Consider the following 20,448-nt stretch of genomic DNA (forward strand, 5'->3'; position numbering starts at 1 on the left):
TAACAGAAATGTTTATAAGGGGAAGGAGCCTGCAGGTCCAGGGAAATGATTATTCCTCTCAGCTCTGCTCTGGTTGAGGGAATTGAGTCCAACTTCCAGAAGAGAAGGGAAAAATTTCCCTGTGGTGATATAAGCCCGGGAACAGGTCACCTTCAAGGGCTGTGGAACTGCAATCTCTGTCGATTTTTAAAATTCAAGGGACAAAATCCTGAACAACTTAATCTTAACTTCAAAGGTTGACCTGCCTTGGTTGGAGGTTGACCTGGCCAAGCCCACAGGTCCCAGCTGGATTCTTATGATTTTAAGGATCAGCTTTTCCTGGAGCAAGTCTTATGAGAAGACTTCCTCTTCATAGCTGAAAAATGAAAGTACAGAGTTTTAAAATGAAGGAAGAATACTTCCTTTTTTAATAAAGTCTTTAGTGCCCTTCTGTGCACAGTCTCTGGGTAGGAAATTCCCTTCAGAACAAGTAGAAGTGTATGTTCTCGGAGATGTTTATAGCAAAGATACTGTTTGCGATCTGTAATTCAATTCCTCCAGTTGGGAACAGCTGTCTTGTTACAGAACAAACTATAAACAAGCTTCAATTCTCCTCTGTTACTGACTTTACAATAGATTTGAAGAAGACATTGTCAACTTTTTTTTTTTTTAGAGAAGCGTAAGCAAATCACGGTTTAGCCTGTTGAAAGGTGAACACAGTCTTAGCCCTAATACTGATAAATTATCCATCTTTTTATTCATTTGTGAAAAATTTTGTGCGTGGTAGTAAGAACAATCCATGGAGACCTGTGTTCATTGGCTGAAGCAGGAAATGCAGATGCAGCTTACAGGGGCAGAACAACTGGATGACTGATGTTCTGCTTTATTCACTGTGTTATTCTGTTATCGCATTTATGCCCAGTTCTAAGAGATACATAGGCTAGTAGCATCTTATGAACATAAAAACTAATTTATCAGATCAAACTTTTGGCCAGCCTTTTGTAATAACCTTTATTTGATGTTGAATAAATCTATGTACTGCAGAACAAAGTGAAAAAAAACCCCAGCAAACATGTATTATGTAGAATACCTTAATCATAGTTTCTCCCTAAGCGCTGCCAGCTTTTGGTTTGTCACCTGAACAAGATTATTGTTTTTTTTTTTTAATTTTGATTCTACCTAATGTAACGAAGTATGCTGGAATCATTACAGGAAGGGAATGTTTATGCTAGAAACATTCATATCCAGAGTTGGTATATATACTGTAGCAAAATTCAACTAAAAAGGATGCTATAAAATAATTATGCAAGATTTTAATGGATGCAAAAGTGATCTCATTAATATGCAGTGAAACCTGGAGAATCCATTTCATGGTTAACAGTGCCTGAAAATGATTATTTTTCTTTAACTCAAGATGCATATAGCATAAATTACAAGGGAAGGGGTTGATAAGAGGCAGGAAAATTATGCAAAAGGCACATGCCTTTGAAATGTAGACTTCAGGTGCTAGCTTCATGAACTGGAGCCAACTGAGATCCTTGTTCTTTCATATTTATGTAGGTTCAGTTTAATAAATTGGCTCTGAAGATTCAAGTTGTTTTTCTAAACACAGCTGACCTACTTTCCCTTTCTTCTATACTAATGTGTGAATTCCGTTAAAGTTGGTACAGCTGCAGTGAGTGAAATGGTGTGAAGTATAAATTAGGTCCAGGAGGTCAACACTGTCTTTTGCAGTAGTTCAGTTTGGATTTTGGAGTAACAAAAATATTTCTCTGAGATACAGTGGGAGTTACCGTGGGAGCTGACACAGTTTGAGCTGGCTGGTCTGGAGCATGGCCTTGCCATGTTGATCCTGGCAAAGTGGAGTTTGAATGTGGCCCTCCCCTCTGACCTGCCCGTAACGCTGTGGACTCTTTCATCTCAGTGAAGTCACTGAGCTGAGCTGTTTTTTCCACAGTGACAGAAGCTGATTTTTGCCAGTTTTTCTGCAGTTCTGTTGCTGCTGTCAGGCAGGGGTGGTTCCAGCTTTCCTTTCTGGTGTCGGTGCCACTTTGAGGTCTGCCAGGAACTGTCCCAGGCCTCTCGTTGTCTTGCATTATCCAAATGCAGGTTACAAGTGGTGCTATTTTAAGGCGGTAGCACATCATAATTTGTGAAAAAGTTGACAGACTGCTGTCATCCTGCAAAAGACCAGGTGGAGTCAGAAAGGAAGGACAAAACCGTCAACTTCTTGACCTTTGAACACCCGGGCAAGCTCAAACCCCAGTTTGCCTGTTTAAAAAATTTTCCTGAAGTCACATTGAACTGATGGAATTGATCATTAGCTGTTTTCTGGAAACCTTTCTCTATTAGGTGCCTCTTTGTTAGCCCCTCATTATTATTAGATACGATCAGAGACTGTCATATTATCTTTCTTTTTACACCAGGCTGGACATCAGTGATGGTGGCTAAGATCTAATTTTCCCTTCCATTAATGCTCCTGCATGGTGATTTTCAACTTACCCTTAATCAATGGACTGCTAAAAATTTGTAGCTGATGATGCCGGTCTGTACATACTTACGTTGCTCAGTGACGCAAATACTGAGCTACCATTCCTAGCCACTTTTCATAGACCCTGCTTTCCTAGTTGGGTGGAAGAAATCCCCTGGGCCCATCAGAGACTAGGAAATTCTGCTCCAGATTGTCCTTCTTCACATGGCAAGTTGGAAGTCGTGTTGTATGGCACCTCTTTTTGCCAGCCATTCAGGACAGAAACTTTTTCTGCTTGCTGAATAACATCTAACGGTGGTCTCAGCCTCCAGTGGAAACACAGTGTCTTGCTGGAACACAGGGATTTACTGGAGGTGGGAATCAAGAACTTTAAATAAACTATACGCTGTTTTAAAATCTATGTTTTTAGCACATCAGTTATTGAGACTGATGGAAATTAAAGTTCATTTACAGCACTGTTTCTTTTTATGGCACTCAAGAGATTCTGCATTCAAAAATGTTTAGTCTGAATTGATGTTTAAGCTTTTACTTATGTAAAGATGTGTGGGTGGGAAGGAATTCAATACTCCTTTAAGTAGTGCCAGGAGCCAGAATTATGTGTGGGCAGGTGCTGTGCAAGGTTTCCTTTGTAAATCTGTAAATAGACCTGCATATTTGCTCAGGCCAAATCTTGTATCAGTTTTGTTATTCATCAGCCCATGAACAAAGAGTATAAAATTCATTTTATTTAGAGACATGCTGTTAATAGTTTAAACGAAGTCTCCGGTTATTAAAACACGTTAAAGCCCAGAGAGTTTTCCTGGACTCAGTGGGCTTTGGACCAGGTCTTAAAATTGAGGGACAAATTTGGACCTTGCATATACTTGAATAAAGCAAATCACTAAGCACACAATCTCTTAGTAATTCTCTTTTTCTGTATGCATTCCCTTGCCTATGTCTGGTCTAGCAGACTTTCTGTCAGGCTTAGAAAGCACAAATACTCGCTCGCTTTAGCCTGTGCGTACAGCTCCTTCAGATGGCCGGCAAAGTAAAAGCTGCAGATAAAGGATGTGAGCTTAAGGACAGCTCAGAGTCCTCCTGCAGAACTGAAACGCCACTTGCCTGGGCACGTTAGTATGTCCTTGCTAGCATGAATGCAGTGCCAGCAGGTAGGGAAGCTTTGCCTGGGTCAGCAGCAGAGGAGGACATCGCTGTGTTTGAAATAGAGTCATATCGGTTCGCCCCTCTTGAACCTGCTTACTGTGAGGGCTTGTGCCTTTTAGCCTGTTTTCTCCAGCTCTACATCAGCAGCTGCTTTTATATTTCCCTGCGCTTGACAGGCAAGAACCAGTGCTAGATGATGGGTGTGGAGGAGTAACAGAGGTGGTGCTCTGTGTGTACCTCACAGTGCTGCCGGTGGTTTGACACCTGGGATCCCATCATTGCACTACCACCACGTTGCCTTGAAGTACATTTTCCGCTGAGGCAATAGAATAAGATCCAATGTGTCCTGCTGCTCTGATGCGCCTGAGGATTACTGGCATAAATTATCCACAGCATGACAGTGACAGAACACTTCTAGCCTCCAAGCATTTGGTTGTCATATTACATCTGACAGTTGGTGATTTCAGCACACTGTGCAGTCCAACAAAATCAAACACAAAAGCTATTTTGCATGATTTTCACAGTAAAATTGAGTATATGTTTTATTTTTCTTGGAATATTGACAATTTAATAATTATTTAACCGCAACAAGTGTCCAGCAAGATGCCAGAACCCCTGTAGATATAAATCAAAAGGATAGGTCATCTTCCTCCAACCCTTTCCTGCAACGCAAACACTCACTCTGTAGGAGTGTTTCATATAAATGGGTTTCCTATTGTGGTGAAGCAATTTGACAGCCTCCCTTTATCTGGCTGCCTGTCAGATATACTCTCAGATATTTATTAGAAAGTGCTGAAAGGAGACAGTGTCCTTGGAGAAGAAAAAAATCATCCTGAAATCAAAAGGATTTTTAAGGTGATACATCACCAATTACATTAATCATTCTTTGAACAACAACCAAAAAAGTTTGAAACCAAAGATTCTTCTAAAATGTGCAGTCAGGCTAGTGCCATAGCAAAAGCAAGGTGCTCATGTACCAGGTGGGTACTTATGAATCTTTATTTCATCTTTCTTTTTCTTCTAACACTGAAAATCAGTTTTTACTCTCTGTTCTTCTTAAAAGATAATCTTAAGATAGTATTAGCCTTGGAGTTTTCTCCTTGCAGAAAATTTTTAAAAGCCACAAAAGTAAATTCAGCAAAAATTCAGTTGTTTCATTCAGAGCTGGCTAATAGCTTCAGTTTGAACAAATCTCAACAAGTTCTTCCATAATGAAGGAACAACTAAAGGGGCCTTTTTGATTATTCAGTCCAGTCACTCTTACTGCAGGCAATTATAAAATATTAACGCTTTCACAAACTTACCAAAATCTGTTTACTAGCACTTAGGATTTTTTAACCCATTATTTCAATTTGAAAGGCTGTTCCACCATCCCAGTGTTCATTGCCAGGCTTTGGTTTCATTTCACCCCATTGCATATAAGAAAGGCTCTATCAGTTGCATTTTGAGTTCTAGTTTGATTCTATTGAACTAGTTCCCATATCATTATTTCTCCTATGCACCTGCTGTTGGTTCATGTTCTAGTTTGATCACGAGTGATCAGAACAGCAGAGTCTTCTGGACACAATTCAGTTGTGAAATACTTTCGGTCATTATACATGATTTCATAAGGATTAAGGACAAAAGAATGTTTGCAGCCTCTTTTGTTGATCATGTCTTGCAGGACACTGTAGTTGCCATTCCCATATCCTCTGGGTGGGGTTGGTACCTTATTGTTGGTGATTTACTTCACATTTACAAGTGGTATCACACAAAAGTTTTAGTTAAAGTAATTTCCTTCTCAGTTCACTTACAATATACCTTCATAACAATATACCTTTATAATGCACCATATTTCAAAGTTTTCTTCATGTCTAATCTAATCTGCCAGAATGAGCTGTTCCCAACTACCTTTAACTGAATTCACGTTTAAACTGGATGAGCTCAGGCCGGGTTTAGTGTAGGACTGAACTGCTTCATTGTGAAGCTGTATGCCCTCTTTTCTGTCTTTATTAGATGCTGCTGCTGATCTATGACCTCCATAGAAGAAAGCTATTAAATTACTAACGCCACAGATTTTATAGGATATTGTCCCATCATTTTTCGTAACATGCTCACACTTGTGGCCTCAGGTTTTGCTTTCTTGTTTCTATGCTATACCTGTCCATAAAACACCCTCCCTGTGCTGATAGTTAGGGACCAGCCTATTTGCTTTCCTAAATATGCTCATTAATGTGCTGTGCACAAAGACATGGGAAAGGAGTTGGGCCAGTAAGTACCAAAGTCTTCTCTTGTTTTCATTTGATGCAGTGCTCAGCCCTTAGAGAATATTGTTCTGATGGAAATGGTGTTGCCCACACCTTTCTCACCATATTGCCTTGTCTTGTCGGCACTGTTAGGTCAGGTACCTGGATGAGCTTATTAACTCCTGGAATAGGCAGGCGATTTTGTCTTTCCTGGGGAATACAGACACTTCTTTGAACATAGTTACAATAACCACCTCTGACTGAGGGCCCCATGCTGCTTAAAATTCAGATTCATCTTTCTCATGTAATACACATGAAAGTGTTCCCCAGCATTAATTAAAGCCCATTTCTCTTCTTGTTACACCCAGACCCTTTGCTTGAAATGGGTCAACTCTATTGTTTTCTCTGAGTGATGCTTCCAACTGGCTGTGTTATAATCTTTTATTATAAAACCTGAATGATATAGAAATATCATGGTTTTGTTTCTGGCTCATTCTTTTTCACTTTTGAATTATTTCATAGAGCTTCTGTTACTTCCATGGAGTCTGGAGTTTATTTCCACTCCTGTCTTCCACTGAGTTTGGGTGTAACTCCTTCCAGCTATCTATCCTTTCAGTGGTGCATTCTGTGCCCCAGTCTTTTCAGTTTTATTTAATATCTCAAATGTTAATTAAATACAATGGCAAGAACTAAGACTTAAGCTTATGCCTGTGGTCTGCTGCAGGCTGATGCTGCCATCAGAGAGATGCAAGAACCAACTGGGTTCTCTGCTCAGTCTTGGTTTCTTACTGTTTGCATTTGATCCTCTTCATTGCCATCTTCACCTTCCTGTTGCTTAGGTAAAGGGGTTATCAGGTTATCTAAGCAGAACTCAGATGTGCCATATTTTGTGAAATGGAAACTCAGTTTCTGGTGAGGTTCCTGTCTAAATGTTCTCCAGACAATCTTCAGATCAAACTGTGCAGCCATAGTACACCCTGATTCATTCTTTAAATGTGAGCAAGTCCGTTCAGATCCCTTTTGCATCATCAGGCTGTGCTTTCTGAGGCTGCAATCTGTTTGTAGTCACTATACTCTACATACCAAGCACTTTTCCAGAGATATCTTTAATTAGGCATTCACCCCTGAGTCAGCAGACACACACTTAGGCTGTGTCAGATGTGCCTCCACTCCCAGGAGGAGAGCGTGCAGAGCCTGTACCTTCTTTTGTTCTTGGTCTTAAACCCTAAACAAAAGCTTCCCTTGTGCTTATGCTCATCCTCCACCTGGTAGTCACTTCTGCTAGCGTTTCCTCCTTGCCCTCATCCGTTCAGCACTGCGGTAGGAGCTGGTGGGTTACCATTTCAGCTCTTTGTAGGATCGCTGGGGGTTGCAGGGCCTCCCATCATGTCTGACTCTGGCAGTTGATTTCTCAGGCAATTCCTTTTGTTTTTTTCCTGGTAGCACCAGTGTCCCAGAGGCACGTGCTGTGACTGCTTGGGTGCACTCAGCAGTGGTGAGGTGAGACTGTACCAACAGCCTGTCATGCAGCTGTGTTACCCACCCTGTGCTGGGACTGACAGGATTACTCTGTTCCAAAAAGCTGAGGAGTTTGGTGTCTGGCTGGCTGGTGTACTGTCTTTTGTCAGATGTACTCAGAAGCTGAAAAGAGAAGTTGTTAGACTTCTTTCACATTATTTGGCTCCTGGTTTTGTAGGGTCCAGCTGACAAGCTGAGAAATTAATAACCCTAGAATATGGAGCTGAGAACAAATGAAGAATTCTTCTCAGCTTCTACTTGTCTACGCTTAGGCTAGTATTTCACTCCTGCACAGCTCAATATGGTCTTAACATCCCATATAGTCAGCGCTTTTGTCCTGAATAAATCCAAGGTCCATCCAAGTCCTCAATAGCTGGCAGTAAATGGTGATTGCTTTTTAGTGCCTTAGCAATTTTGAGTTTATCTAAAGGCTTTCATACCAAGTGCGTGGCAAGTACTGGTGCCCAGTTTCCAGCTTTTACAGTGGTATGAAGAAGCATGCTTGAAATGTGCTGTCAGTAATTTTGCCAGTTGTATTGGTATTCCATTTGTTGATTTATTTTGCTTTCTGGACATCCGTTTCTTTACATGTGGGGAAAGGGATCATAAACGTGTTCCCCTTCCCAGGCTGAGGATGCTGTGGGGTTGTACAGAGGTCAGGTCTAAGCTTGCTCCAAAGCAAATGGCATGTGCATGTGTCAAGGTTTCTTCTTGACAGCCCACATTTGCCTGCTGGCTTCTGAATAGCTTTATTATGCATCAGTGTGTGACCACTTTTCCAGTCTCATGTTGCTGCTTTTCAGTGTAGAGGGGTTACGTAGCAGCTGGCTCCACAGTCCGGCTGGATCTGAACTGGTGGTTGATCCAATAACACATGTGCGAGCGTGGCCCTTGAATTGCTGGCAGCCTTTGCCTGCAGTGCGGGTGTACTGACAGTCTTTGCCTCTGTTAAAGTCACTGCTTTCCACTGGAAATCTCCACGTCCTAAATCATTGCATAAAGGGAGGTGTTTCTTTCTGTTTCTTGCATAGAGTAAGTCTTCATTCGGGTGTAAAGTGATTTTATGTCCTCAGGTCCCTATACGATGACATTTATTTTCCTCTCTATTTCATGGTGCTTTCCACACTATATACTTTCATACCGTCAGCAGATAGCAGCTAGACTATCCCTATAAAAAAAGTTCCTACCTAGCTTGGTAGGTAGCCTTGGACAGAATGGGGAAATAAAGTATTTTATATCCTAAGATAAAGAAGAAAGAGTTCATTTGTGGTCTGTGGAACACGGAGGAGGTGGAGGGAAAGACCATAGTATACCATAAAATTAAGATTTCCACTAAGACTATTTCATAGTGTCTAGCAGAATCATGAGTTTTACTGTCTGGGTAAATATTGCTTATTATTTGGAGAAATTCATTTTTTCTCTCAACAATCCCTCCAGTAAACTGGAGTTGGGCATCCCATGCACAATCCAGTCTTTAATGTCTTCAGAGATCTCATCTCTGTAGTGTAATTATCACCCCACCCACTTCTTCGTTTCAAATAAAGCATCTCTCATTTGGTCTCAGACCCAGCACCTGACAAACACCTTTTTCAGTATTGTTTCTGTGTTACTGGTGTTATTCTAGGCAACAATATCTCATTCAATTGTCCCTTTTCCTCCAGTGAGATAAGAATATTGGTAATTTTTTTTTCTAACTCAGTTCTTATTCCTGTGATTGAGCAAGGTTATTTGTCTTGAAAGCCAGTGTTCTCTAATTTTCTTCCCTATGGCCTGTCATAAAAAAAAATAAAAGTAGAAATGCGTGCTAATGCATTCTTCGCAGGTTGCCAGGTCTTTCCTCCTGATACCACCCAAACTACACATGTTCTAGGGGTTTTGAGATTTAATCCTTTTATAGAATATGAAAATAGTTTTATGGGTTTTATGGACTTTTTATTTTTCAGGTAAACTAATGAGAAGTTATTGAATCAAGAATTATTTCAGTTCATAATTCATAACTTCATCAAACTTCTTCCACTAAAAAATTGCCAAGTTGAAAGAATTAAACAACACAGCTAGCAATAGAAAAAACATTAAAGCACTGTAAATATTAGTAAGTAATATCAGAATGCTCAGATATACTTTTTACATTTCTTGATGCTCAACACTTATGAATTCCATAGCTCCCAAAAGATGTAGCTGTTTATGGTAAAGATTTGAGCGAGGTATTTTTATTTTGTATTTAATCAGTTGGATATTCTTTCAATATTAAAGCAGCCTTGCTTTAATCAGAAAGTATTTAATGTTGGATGTTTCTGTTTCTCCTAAAACTTGGGGGTTTTTTTTCAATCTTTTTTATAATTGTTTTCAACTTTGTTATGGCAAGCACTGCAAAATGCATTTCAGAAAGGAGGGCCTGGTTAATTCAGCAATGGATTCCATATGTGTTGACGTTGGCTGCACAGCCCAGCCCGCCCCAGCTGTATGAAGTAACGGGTGCTCCAGCAAGGTCGAATTCAGACAAGCGCCATTTGTGTTTCATTTCCTTTTTTCTTTCCTTCTGAATAACATTTTGTCTAAAAACAAGGATTTTTTTTTTCCCCCTAATCTTTATTGGAACCTCTTATTTGTTTCAGGATAAAAGATAGCTTTGAAACCTTGGTGCTGCGTCAAGTCAAAATTGGAATGACTCTCCCGATGGGTATTTCCTGGGTGAATTACGTTTAATAATGATAGGAATTTCATATGTCGTATATACACCTGATGGGGAAAATAGTTTAAGGCTAGACCAAGATATTAATATATCTGTCTTATGAAAGGGGTGGTATGAATCTACACTGCCCCAGGAACAACCCTTGACCCCAACTCACTTGAGCATGGCTCTGCCCACCTGCATGAAGGGAGAAAACACGAACCCTTTGGAGGCAGTTCAGGCCACACAGAGCTGATGTGTTCAGGTGTGTAGGGCAAAATACATAATATGCTGTCAATTTTCCAGTATTAACGAACATGTAATATTTTTTCATGTCTCTTACGCCTGTTGTGCAGCAGCAGCTAACCTGGAAAGACTCATTTATTTCGTGATTATGTGCAGTTTGCAATTTGGGATTTTTTTTAGCCGAATCATAGCAAAACTGTGCTAAAAGTCATATTTTTTCATTATTTTGCTTCTTTGACAGATAATTTCTCTAGCAAAACTAGTCTGTGAGGAAAACTCATTTGGTTCACATTGTAGATAACGGTAATTGCCATCTCTTATCTGTAATTGAGTGTAAGCTATGATGTTGACTATATCATTTGATATAGGAGTATTATTAGTGTAAATCTCAAGCATTTCTTGTGTTCAGTTGCAAATCAGTTCATTGTTCATGAGGAAGTTTCTGATTTTACTGAGTGCACAAAGGGAAGTCAGTGCTGGATGAGCTGAAGGGCAGGTTTATTCGCTAGCTCCTTGCTTTCCTGCACATGGGGAATACCTAAGCACTTACCTGCAAGGTGGAGTAACCTACTCGATATGAATTTAACTACTGAGCACACTGAGGGTGGCACTCATCTTACTGCTGTTGTTAAGTATTAGGTGTCTGGCATAGGTGTGTAATTGGTAATGAGATTTGGACATGTCTCACTCTGAAATCTGCAAAGATGAATCCAGCCCTGAAAGTGCCCACAGAAGTAATTTCGTTGCAGCTAATGCCACGTGTTATTAAAGCTCAGCTTCCTCCCAAGTAACTTTAGGTCTTTACCAAAAGAGGAGTCTAGTCACTGTGGCTTCATCTATATTAAGTGTAAGAAGGCTCTATGCCTCTACTAGACAGTTCATCCCGTTGAATTGCACTCCAGAAGTGTCTGTAGTTGACCATGAGCAAAGCCCACCCTGACTAGTTTCTTACTTCGGTATCTCTGTTCGTTCGCTGAGTTTAGGCTGGATCAGTCCAATGCAGACAAACACCAGTTCGTCTCTTTCATTACAAGAAAAAAGAGAAAGATGTATTGAAAAAATGTTACTGCAGAAATGAGGCTCTGCTTACAAGTTATATTTTTGTAATCATGCAACAAACCACTGGTGTTGGAAAAAGACTTCAGTATTTTCTCCTATGAAAATATGGAACTGAAAACCTGTGGCAAATATGAATGAGTTCTATAAAATACAGTTGTTTTGGTACTTTTTAAGGAAATAGAAGAGTAAAGTGATATGGAAGAAGTCATAGAGTACTAAATTTACTTTGTTACTATATCAACATACCAGCAGTCAGTCAGTGTTAAATTTAAAACATGTTTATATTCAGAAAAGAAGCATTTTAGAATTTGGTCTGGTATTCAAAATATTTATTTTGTCATATAATAGTTTCTTGATGTTCCTAACTTTTCCTTGGTTGTAGATCAGTTTTCACTATGTAGAAAGAGCATTTTAAAAATTAATGTCTATATTAAGAATTTATTTGCCATTGAAAAACAAAATACATCATGAAAATATCATCTAAATTATCTGTCCTTTATCTCTGCCAGCCAGGCTATTTAGATTTTCTAAACTGTCCAACCAAACTGTTGTTCATTGCTGTAATATGAATTATTTTAGATGTAAAATACTAATAAATAAGCCTTAACACTGTAAAATGGTCTATGCACAGAAACCTCTTTCCTACATAGATCCTTTAAGTTTCTAGTTCTTAGCTAGAGAGCTATATCCTTTCAACATTTTCAGCACTTAACGTTGTTGTAGAAGGGCCTTCCTTAATGTAGTTTTATTATGTTTTTACCATCCTTAACAATGGCAAGTAAGATCATACTGTATTTATATCCCCAAAGGACTCAGTTGGAGTACACGCAAGAAGGTTCTGCTTCCTTATCATGTGATAGATGTTCACTTTTTCTTTTTCTTTCTTTTTTTATTTTTTTTTAGCCACCAGATAATGGGCCTCCACCATTACCAACGTCTTCCCTTCCCGAAGGCTATTACGAAGAGGCAGTGCCACTTAGTCCTGGAAAGGCTCCCGAGTACATAACTTCCAGTGAGTAATATATATCCAGACCAGTTTCTGAGCAATTGGTAATTCCAGTGTCCTTCAGCTTTTGTAGTATTCAACACCTACATCTCTGTTAGTGCTGTGGTGACATGTTGTAAGCGTGGCTTTGACCATTTGGGGCCAGTTCCGGTTATCCTCACTGGCCATGCATTGGTTTGGTTTGCAGAACTGTTTTGGTGTGCACAAACCAGGCTGCTTTTAGAGGAAACTAAACCTGGAGCTCAAGTTAGGAGCACATAAACATGTTTCAGCTGCTATGGAGGCAGAGGGTCCAAATCAGCCACTGGTCTTTTAGACAGCTTTGAACCACGAACATGGAGTGGGGCATTGGACCAAGAGTCCAGAGTTAAGTGTCGTCCAAAGTAAACCCCTCTAAACTGGCGATACTGTAGAGGTCTCAGAAACCGGTGTTGATCTGCAGATCTACTGCTGTGCCTCCCTTGCACTGAATTACTTGCTGAAGTAAACAAATGAAAAAAGGAGTTATTGAAAAGATGTGCTTTGCAGCATTTATGATGACACATTGTGGACAGGGGTAAATCACTCATACTGGCTCCCACAAGCCGTGTTTGATGCACATGACAGTATTTTTGTGACTGCTCAGTTAGTGCAAAAGACAGAGGGCTGCCTCCTAACTGACCACCAGAATGTCCTTCTGCGACACACAAATGTTCTTTCTCACATCCAAATACTTATCCAAAGACCTGTGCACTGAAGTGGAGCTACTCTGAGATCATGCTGATGAACCGATAAAATGACTGCTGTGAGCATTTACACAGGGTCAGTCAACAGGACGTTATGTACCAAAAAATTGCAGAGATTTTCCTTTTTGCTGCATTTTTTTGGCTGGGGTAACTTGTGTATGGCTGATTTATCACTAATCGTTATTTTCTATGGCCCAAAGATTAAAGGCATATCTTCCCCCATTTTATAGCCATTTTTTATTATTTGAACCAGAACAAATGAATAAAATGATATATCTGTTCTTAAAACACATGCATAGGCGTCACCTTGGAATATTAATTATTCACTTGTACACTGCACAAACTCCTCTCACTCCTCTCTTCATTTCCTCCCTTGAAATGCTGCAGGGTGGTCCTGCTACACCCTGTAATCTGGTGAACTGCTGATTTGTGTTTTGTCATTAAACAAGAGCCATACTCAAGCAGAAAAATAGTAATAGAACAAATATTAATAGCACTACTAAAAGATCGACTAGGGGAAAAAAAAAAAAAGATAAAATATGAAACCGATTTCTTGTTGTACTTAACCATCCAAATCCATAAAAATATTTAGGATATCAGCCTTAAAAGTTCATTAATAATTCTGTAATTTAAGTATCTGTATCCAGACATTTAAATCCCTGTTAGTGTAACTTATCATCTCACTTGCTGTGATTTTCCTGTATTTTCTTACGTCGTGAACTCCTTATCATATTTCTGTTAAGAATATTCTGCTCTTCATTGCTAATAAAATTGCTTTTAAATTCAATATGCCAATGGTAATATATCTCCACTCAAGCAAAACTTCCACTAAATCCGGTGTGTGTGATAATTAAAATAAGCCACCAAAGCAGTGTATTAACCAAAGATGTAACCTTGGCTGGTCAGACTGTTTGAGGTGGAGAAGACCATAGCAAAGTGCTAAAGCATAAGAAGCACAAGAATAAACTGTTAAACAACTGTTGGGATAGATCTCATAATCTTAAGTAAATATTCCTATGGAATATTTTTGCAATGTCATTTATAGCAGGGAGGCTTACATACTATATGTCCTACTTATAAAGGCAAACAGCTGCAGAAGAAAATTGCAGAATATGGATCATGAAAATGAAATATCCATAACTTCCCCACATCCCTATAATCTGTTTGTAAATGAACACTTGCATGTAGATGAAAACAGGACTGTATATGCCTTGTCTGATAACTCCCTTTCTCTTTATTAAAAGCTACTGGTCTGTACAATATGCCTAAATTATTACAGACTAATCTTTGGAATACACTGTTACAAATAATGTGAAGCTCCACTGTGATTTTCACCCCTAACAGTGGAAAATTTTGATGAAGATAAGGTAAAAATTCGATGTCAAAAGAAGCTAGAATAATCAGAAAATGAAGATGCAAAAAAATGTAGATCAGCAGCATTTGAACATGTTGTATCAGTGAATCTCAGTCTCTGAGACTTTAGTAGAAAATAAAATAACTTTATTTTGGAGAGACAGTTTTCACTTTTTCTACACATTTTGTTTCTGTCCTTTTTCTCACCCCCTTCCCCACTCCAAGGCCTGAAGGCCTTGTTTTGGTCATGATACAGTAGTTTGGAGAAACAAAGGATAGAAGCGGGATGTGGCAAAGAGCAGCAAAGGTTTCAGCCGGGATGGTACGAGTACTCCAGGGTGGCCATCCTTCTGGGTGTGAGTCACACAGCAAACTCTTCTGGCCCAGAGTCCCGCAGCCCAAGGAGAAGAGAAATATGGGGAGTAGTTAATGGGCAGGATATGACAACAGGTCCCCAGAGATCCAGTTAGACTGTGTGAGGGTGGGAGTCCAGAAATGTCAGCTTCAGAAGCTTCTGTTGGCTTTCATCCTCCTATAAACAGAGATCTGGATGAACCTGCAACTTCTGTGCCTGCAGAGTCCCTCTGCTGATCATACACCTTATTACTAACGTGAGATCTGTGCTTGGACTGCTTGTGAGCCACAGAGGAAGTACCTGTAGGATATTTAACATGCAGGATTTCAATCTCTACTTTGAAGTCTCAGTCAGCACTTCCTACAATTAATTTAGTTAATCATCTGAGGCTTTTACCACTTGCCCATATGGAGCTGCCCCAAACCAAATGCTCTGTAGCAGAATTGACCAGAAGATGGCAATTAAATTAAATTAAAAAGTTTCAAGAGCTTGAAATTTTATTTTCATTTCACTTTGTTATGAAGATAAACTATTTTGTACGCTTTTGTGAAAACACAAATAGGATCGGAATATCTAGTCTTGATTCAGAGATGTGAGGTCTTGGGTATATCCCATTCTGACTCTGCACATAGGGAGGAACTGATTTAGAATGAGCTTTCCAGCAATCCACTCTCGTCCTTTTCCCAGTTGTCCCAGGTCTCCTTCCTACATCCCAAGTGTGTCCTAAATACTTAGCTAAAGCAAATGAGAGATTTTTTTTTCCACCTTCTGGCCTAAAAATATATCAAAGTCTACTTGAAATGTTTGGATAAAATTTCAGCTATTGAAGATATCCCAATCAGGTCTTCTCCATGGGAGCATGTGCCAGTAGATAACAGGCATGCCTTCACATTTTATTATCTGAGGAGCTCTATTTATATGCCCACATAAACAAATAAATAAGTATGGATGGTGGAAGAGAGGGTTCTGTGATAACAGCAAATTAGTTTTGTAGTTGAGGGGACTGCTAGAGCTGATTGCATTGTTGAAAAAGAAAGGCCTGAACAGAGGTTGTTTAATTAAAAAGGAATCTTGCCATTACATCGCCAAACTTAGAGGAGAATTTAACGGTTTAGGCTAACTTAACAAGACCTTTTTTGCAGAGTACCTTTAACTCCAGCAGAATCCATAGTTTAAGGAACAGCATTGTCTATTCGACATTAATTGTACCAGTGCAGGTGCTGTATTTGAGAATTGTATGAAATGTTATGATAGGCAGATAGTGCCCCATAATTTACTCTTGTGGCCTTTGTTATATTCAGCGTTTGTTTCTTAATATGCTGTACTAATATTGACATTTCTGAGCCCACATTTTGCGTTATGCAGTAAGGCAAGATGAAGATGTTTCTCTCTAAAAGAATTACAAAAGACGAAGGTATCTGCTAAGTAATATTTTGAAGATAATAAAAATCTACCTAATATTCTAACTATTTATTCCCAGCTCATTCTTTCAATTAAAATTCCCAAGGTATCAGTATGGGTCTTCTATAACATTTCATAACAGAACAGCATCTCTTATTCAATTAACTTAATGTATTGATATTACTAAGCCCTAAAACAGTAATTTGTTCACGGCTGACTTTCAAAAGCCTTAACTTAAAATGAACCCTGTTGAGGTTTTCAGTTATTTCACTGCACTTCATTGCTAAATGTTTTAACTTGACACTTTACGTTTTTTCTTCAAGATTATGACTCAGATGCTATGAGCAGCTCTTACGAATCCTATGATGAAGAGGAGGAGGATGGAAAGGGGAAGAAAATGAGACATCAGTGGCCTTCTGAGGAGGCCTCTATGGATCTGGTGAAGGATGCCAAAATCTGTGCCTTCCTCCTTAGAAAGAAACGATTTGGGCAATGGACCAAACTACTGTGTGTTATCAAAGAAAACAAACTACTGGTAATTTTTATTTTTATCTAGCTATGTTTTCTTTGTACCTTTTAGATGATGTATTTATTTTTACAGGAATCTGGTTTTTGGAATATATTCTGCAAACAGTGGCCAAGTCTACAGTAACCTTACGAAAGAGTTCGGTCATGATTTACCCAAGAAGCAGAGAAGCACTGAAATTATAAGTGTATCATTTAGCCACTTAGAACTTTGATTTTTATTGCACTTAAACTTAAACCCAGGCAGTTCCCTGATATTGGAAAGAAAGTCTGGCCTGTTAGCTTCTAACATATTTCATTTGGAAAGAAAACTGCTGAAACTGTAAATCCAATCTTTCATTCCCTGCGGACCAAAAATCTCATAGGGAGCTTTGTGTATGAACTGTTGGATTAGACCGCTGGAGAGAAAAGTCCCTTGTTAGACTGAGAATTCACTTGGCAGCATATGCCGTGGTAATGTATACACTTTAAACTAAACCTTTGCCATCTGTTCTGTAGTAATTACAGATGCAGTATTTACATGATGCACAGCTGCATTATAGAAAGGGAAGGAACAAGTGGATGTATTTGTTCCTTAAGCATATCTTTTATGTTTCTTTCTGATTGGAGGCACCAGTAAAAGATTCCGTAAGTTAGTAAATTTTCTGCTCATAGATGTCTCTTTGTTTCCTGCAAAGAGAGCCTAATTGAGGGAATCACTCATTTCTGTGTCGTTATAAGTGAACTGATGCTTACAGTAATAAGTTGGGGTCTTAGGCACTCCCTGTATTCCTGCCTGGTGCTTCCAACAGTTGTAACTAACTATGTAACTAATAATTACTGCAATATCCCAGATGTTAACAGCTGATTAACAGGTGATAGAACATTTTCTGTAGAACCTTATTATTCTACACTCTTACAACATATAGCTTAGATGTGTTCACTTTCCAAGTATATTTATGCTTGTGGCAGTATAGGAAATAACAGGGTATGAAATAGATGTATCTGGGTAAGCGGTTTCTGAAAATATAGTTGGACTTCATTTGCCAGTTTTCGATGGTTACTGAGGATTTAATTTTTCTATCCTCCTCTATCTGAGTGTCAAAAAGAGTGTTGATTTCGATTCGGTTTGTATTATATTGTTATAATGCCATTATGCTTAGTCCACATTTTTATCACCATATACCAGGATCATACCAAATTTCAGGGCCATCTGATAAGAGCTTGAAGAAAAGAAAAAGGGGAAAAAACAGATTTTCTCTGAAGTCACACAATATTCTTCTACAATTATGTTTGTTGTTCTGTATAGAAATATTAGAAATATGTTATTTTTTCTATTTCCATTTCCTTTAGCCATATGTGTGGTCTGAAAAGCTTTTTTTTTCCTTATAGGGATTGTCTTTCAGTAATTCTGTAATGGGGATTAAGAAAATAAAAATCACAATAGGAGTCTAACGACCAAGTTACACAAGATTGGTTTATTGTTTGAAGGAGGACTTAGACATTTAACTTATGAGATATGCAAGTAAAACAAATCTATGTTCTGAGGGATTAGTAATTGCTTGTGCTATGAATGCAGCTGTCATCATAAAACCAAATTATTTTAATTAGAATTAGACATTAGAAATAACTTTTAGTAGGGAATCGTTTTTCACTTAAACTCCTTTAGTATATAAATACCTCAGTTTTAGTAATGTATACTTATAAATAAAATAATTAAATTAATATAAAGGGAATTATATGCTGTTTATTGTTTCTTAAAGTGACTAATGTTGTGTGTTTTCAAGATTTCATAGCTTGAAAACTTACTGGTTTTTTAACATTACAAACTTAAAATCTGTGACCAAGCTAGAGAAACTTTGAGTTAATGTGCTTTGGAGAGGGAAGGAGGACAATGAGTGATTTCCAGAGGCTGATTTAGAGTGGCTGTATTTGCTCAGCCTAAGTTGTAGTGTTTATAACATACATTTAACAGCTACTGTCTTCCTGACAGTTGCATCATGACATGAATACTGCCGCAGACATGCAAAAGTTCATGTGCTTTTCTCTGTTCACATTTATACTCAACTATTCTATTATGCATGTACTAATTAGTCTTCTTTATTATCAGATACCTTTTTAGCCTTTGTGCTTATTTGTACGAGTAAAAGCCCAATTTACATATGTATATAAAATAACTGGACATTCATATACGGAATTAAACGTTGTTCCGTAGTCTGATACTCTATGACAGCTTAATGAACCTGAACTATACTGATGTGTTAGAAGACTGGAACAGGGACTAGGTCTATAGGACAAGTGATGTAACGTGAAACCCTTAATCTTTAGATCAACAGTTTAAACACAGAGCAGGTCATCAGTGCTCCAGCATGAAATGGCTGTTCATTGACAGCACTTACTACTGAGGGAAAAAACATTGGGTAAGTCATACAGTTTTATCCAGGAGCTTCAGGGTAAATGAACATGGAAATTTTTGCAGTTTTGTGCAGTGACTGATTAAACTAAACTAGCTAAAAAAGTTACCGCCCTGCGACTTTGCCCCCTTTTCACAGTGTGACAATTTTTTTACTTATCTCAAGAAAAAGAACAGCTGAGTAGGGCACGTGCCAGCACCCTCGTAGCTGCAGCATGTAGGTACAGGCATAGATTTGCCTTGATATACCAGGTTGTTGCTGCAGGGCAGGGTAAGTATCCAGGCTTTAAAGTCTTTCTTTAACTGTATAAGTTTACTCTGCCTCTTCCTACCTGATCAAGGTCAAGGTTAAGTCATAAAGATAACGCAGAGAAGCTTAATGCTCTCCATATATTGTACCTGTCCTGCAATTAAAATTGTCTATTAATGTCAGTCTGGAAGTAATTTTGCTTTACAGAGAGGTTGAGGAGGAGAAACGCAAAGTTGGCATTGGCTGAACTCTGTGGCATGTGGTAAAGGGGTACACGGAGAATATTAAAAATTAAAAAATAGCATTTCTATATAATACCAGCTTTCCCTTGAGGTTCAGAAAGGTGATATCTAACTTTTGAACTTTCCTTACATTTATTTAGTGCTACAAAAGTTCCAAGGACCAGCAGCCCCAGATGGAGCTGCTCTTGAATGACTGCAGTATCACGTACATTCCCAAAGACAGCAAAAAGAAAAAGCATGAGCTGAAAATCTCACACCAAGGAGCAGATGCCCTGGTTCTGGCGGTACAGAGCAAAGAGCAGGCGGAACAGTGGCTAAAGGTAAGGGCGGACTTCTGACCAGGAGCTTTTCCACCCACAAAGTGCTTCCGTTGCCTGCTCAGTTGCTGTTAAACACTGAGATATGGACAGTAACATTCAGGCAAATCCAGACCACTTAAATCTCATCTAATTTGGGACTGCAGAAATACAGACTTAATGTTCAGGCCTCGAAGCAACTTCTTGGTCAACCAGCAGCTCAGTGTTACACAGCTGCTGCTGCTGCCTATGGTTTTCACTGCTAATTGCACAATAATCTGGCACTGAGAGGAGAGACGGCAAATTCCCTTCCGTTTTCATCTCCAGCTCATTTTCCAGAAAGCTTTGGTGGTTAGGGCATGCTGGTAGTGAGCTGAAGGTTCAAATTCCCTAAAGTGGAGGGGGCTGGCACCTAGGTTGCTTTTTGGAGTGTTATATATGGGTAACTGCCATAGGCTACCCTGCAAAAATTGGGCATACCAACACCACAGTCACCTTTTTAAAGAAGATGTCTGAGGAGATACCTGTTTGAACTGTTCTGGATGGAGAAAAATCCTTCAGTTTCCTGAAG

General features: G+C 39.0%; 1 protein-coding gene across 2 annotated transcripts in view; it reads left to right on the forward strand.

The window, feature by feature from the left end:
• The window catches only part of AFAP1 (actin filament associated protein 1), a 118,046-nt gene that overhangs the window by 60,051 nt on the left and 37,547 nt on the right, over positions 1-20,448 (forward strand). For both annotated transcript variants that reach the window (XM_068403408.1, XM_068403410.1), the window contains exons 4-6: positions 12,236-12,344; positions 16,496-16,707; positions 19,722-19,901. In XM_068403408.1, coding sequence (XP_068259509.1) covers positions 12,236-12,344; positions 16,496-16,707; positions 19,722-19,901 — 501 coding nt within the window. The remainder of the gene's footprint in view (positions 1-12,235; positions 12,345-16,495; positions 16,708-19,721; positions 19,902-20,448) is intronic.

The sequence above is a fragment of the Nyctibius grandis genome, chromosome 6, assembly GCF_013368605.1.
Source record: "Nyctibius grandis isolate bNycGra1 chromosome 6, bNycGra1.pri, whole genome shotgun sequence".
Taxonomy (NCBI): domain Eukaryota; kingdom Metazoa; phylum Chordata; class Aves; order Nyctibiiformes; family Nyctibiidae; genus Nyctibius; species Nyctibius grandis.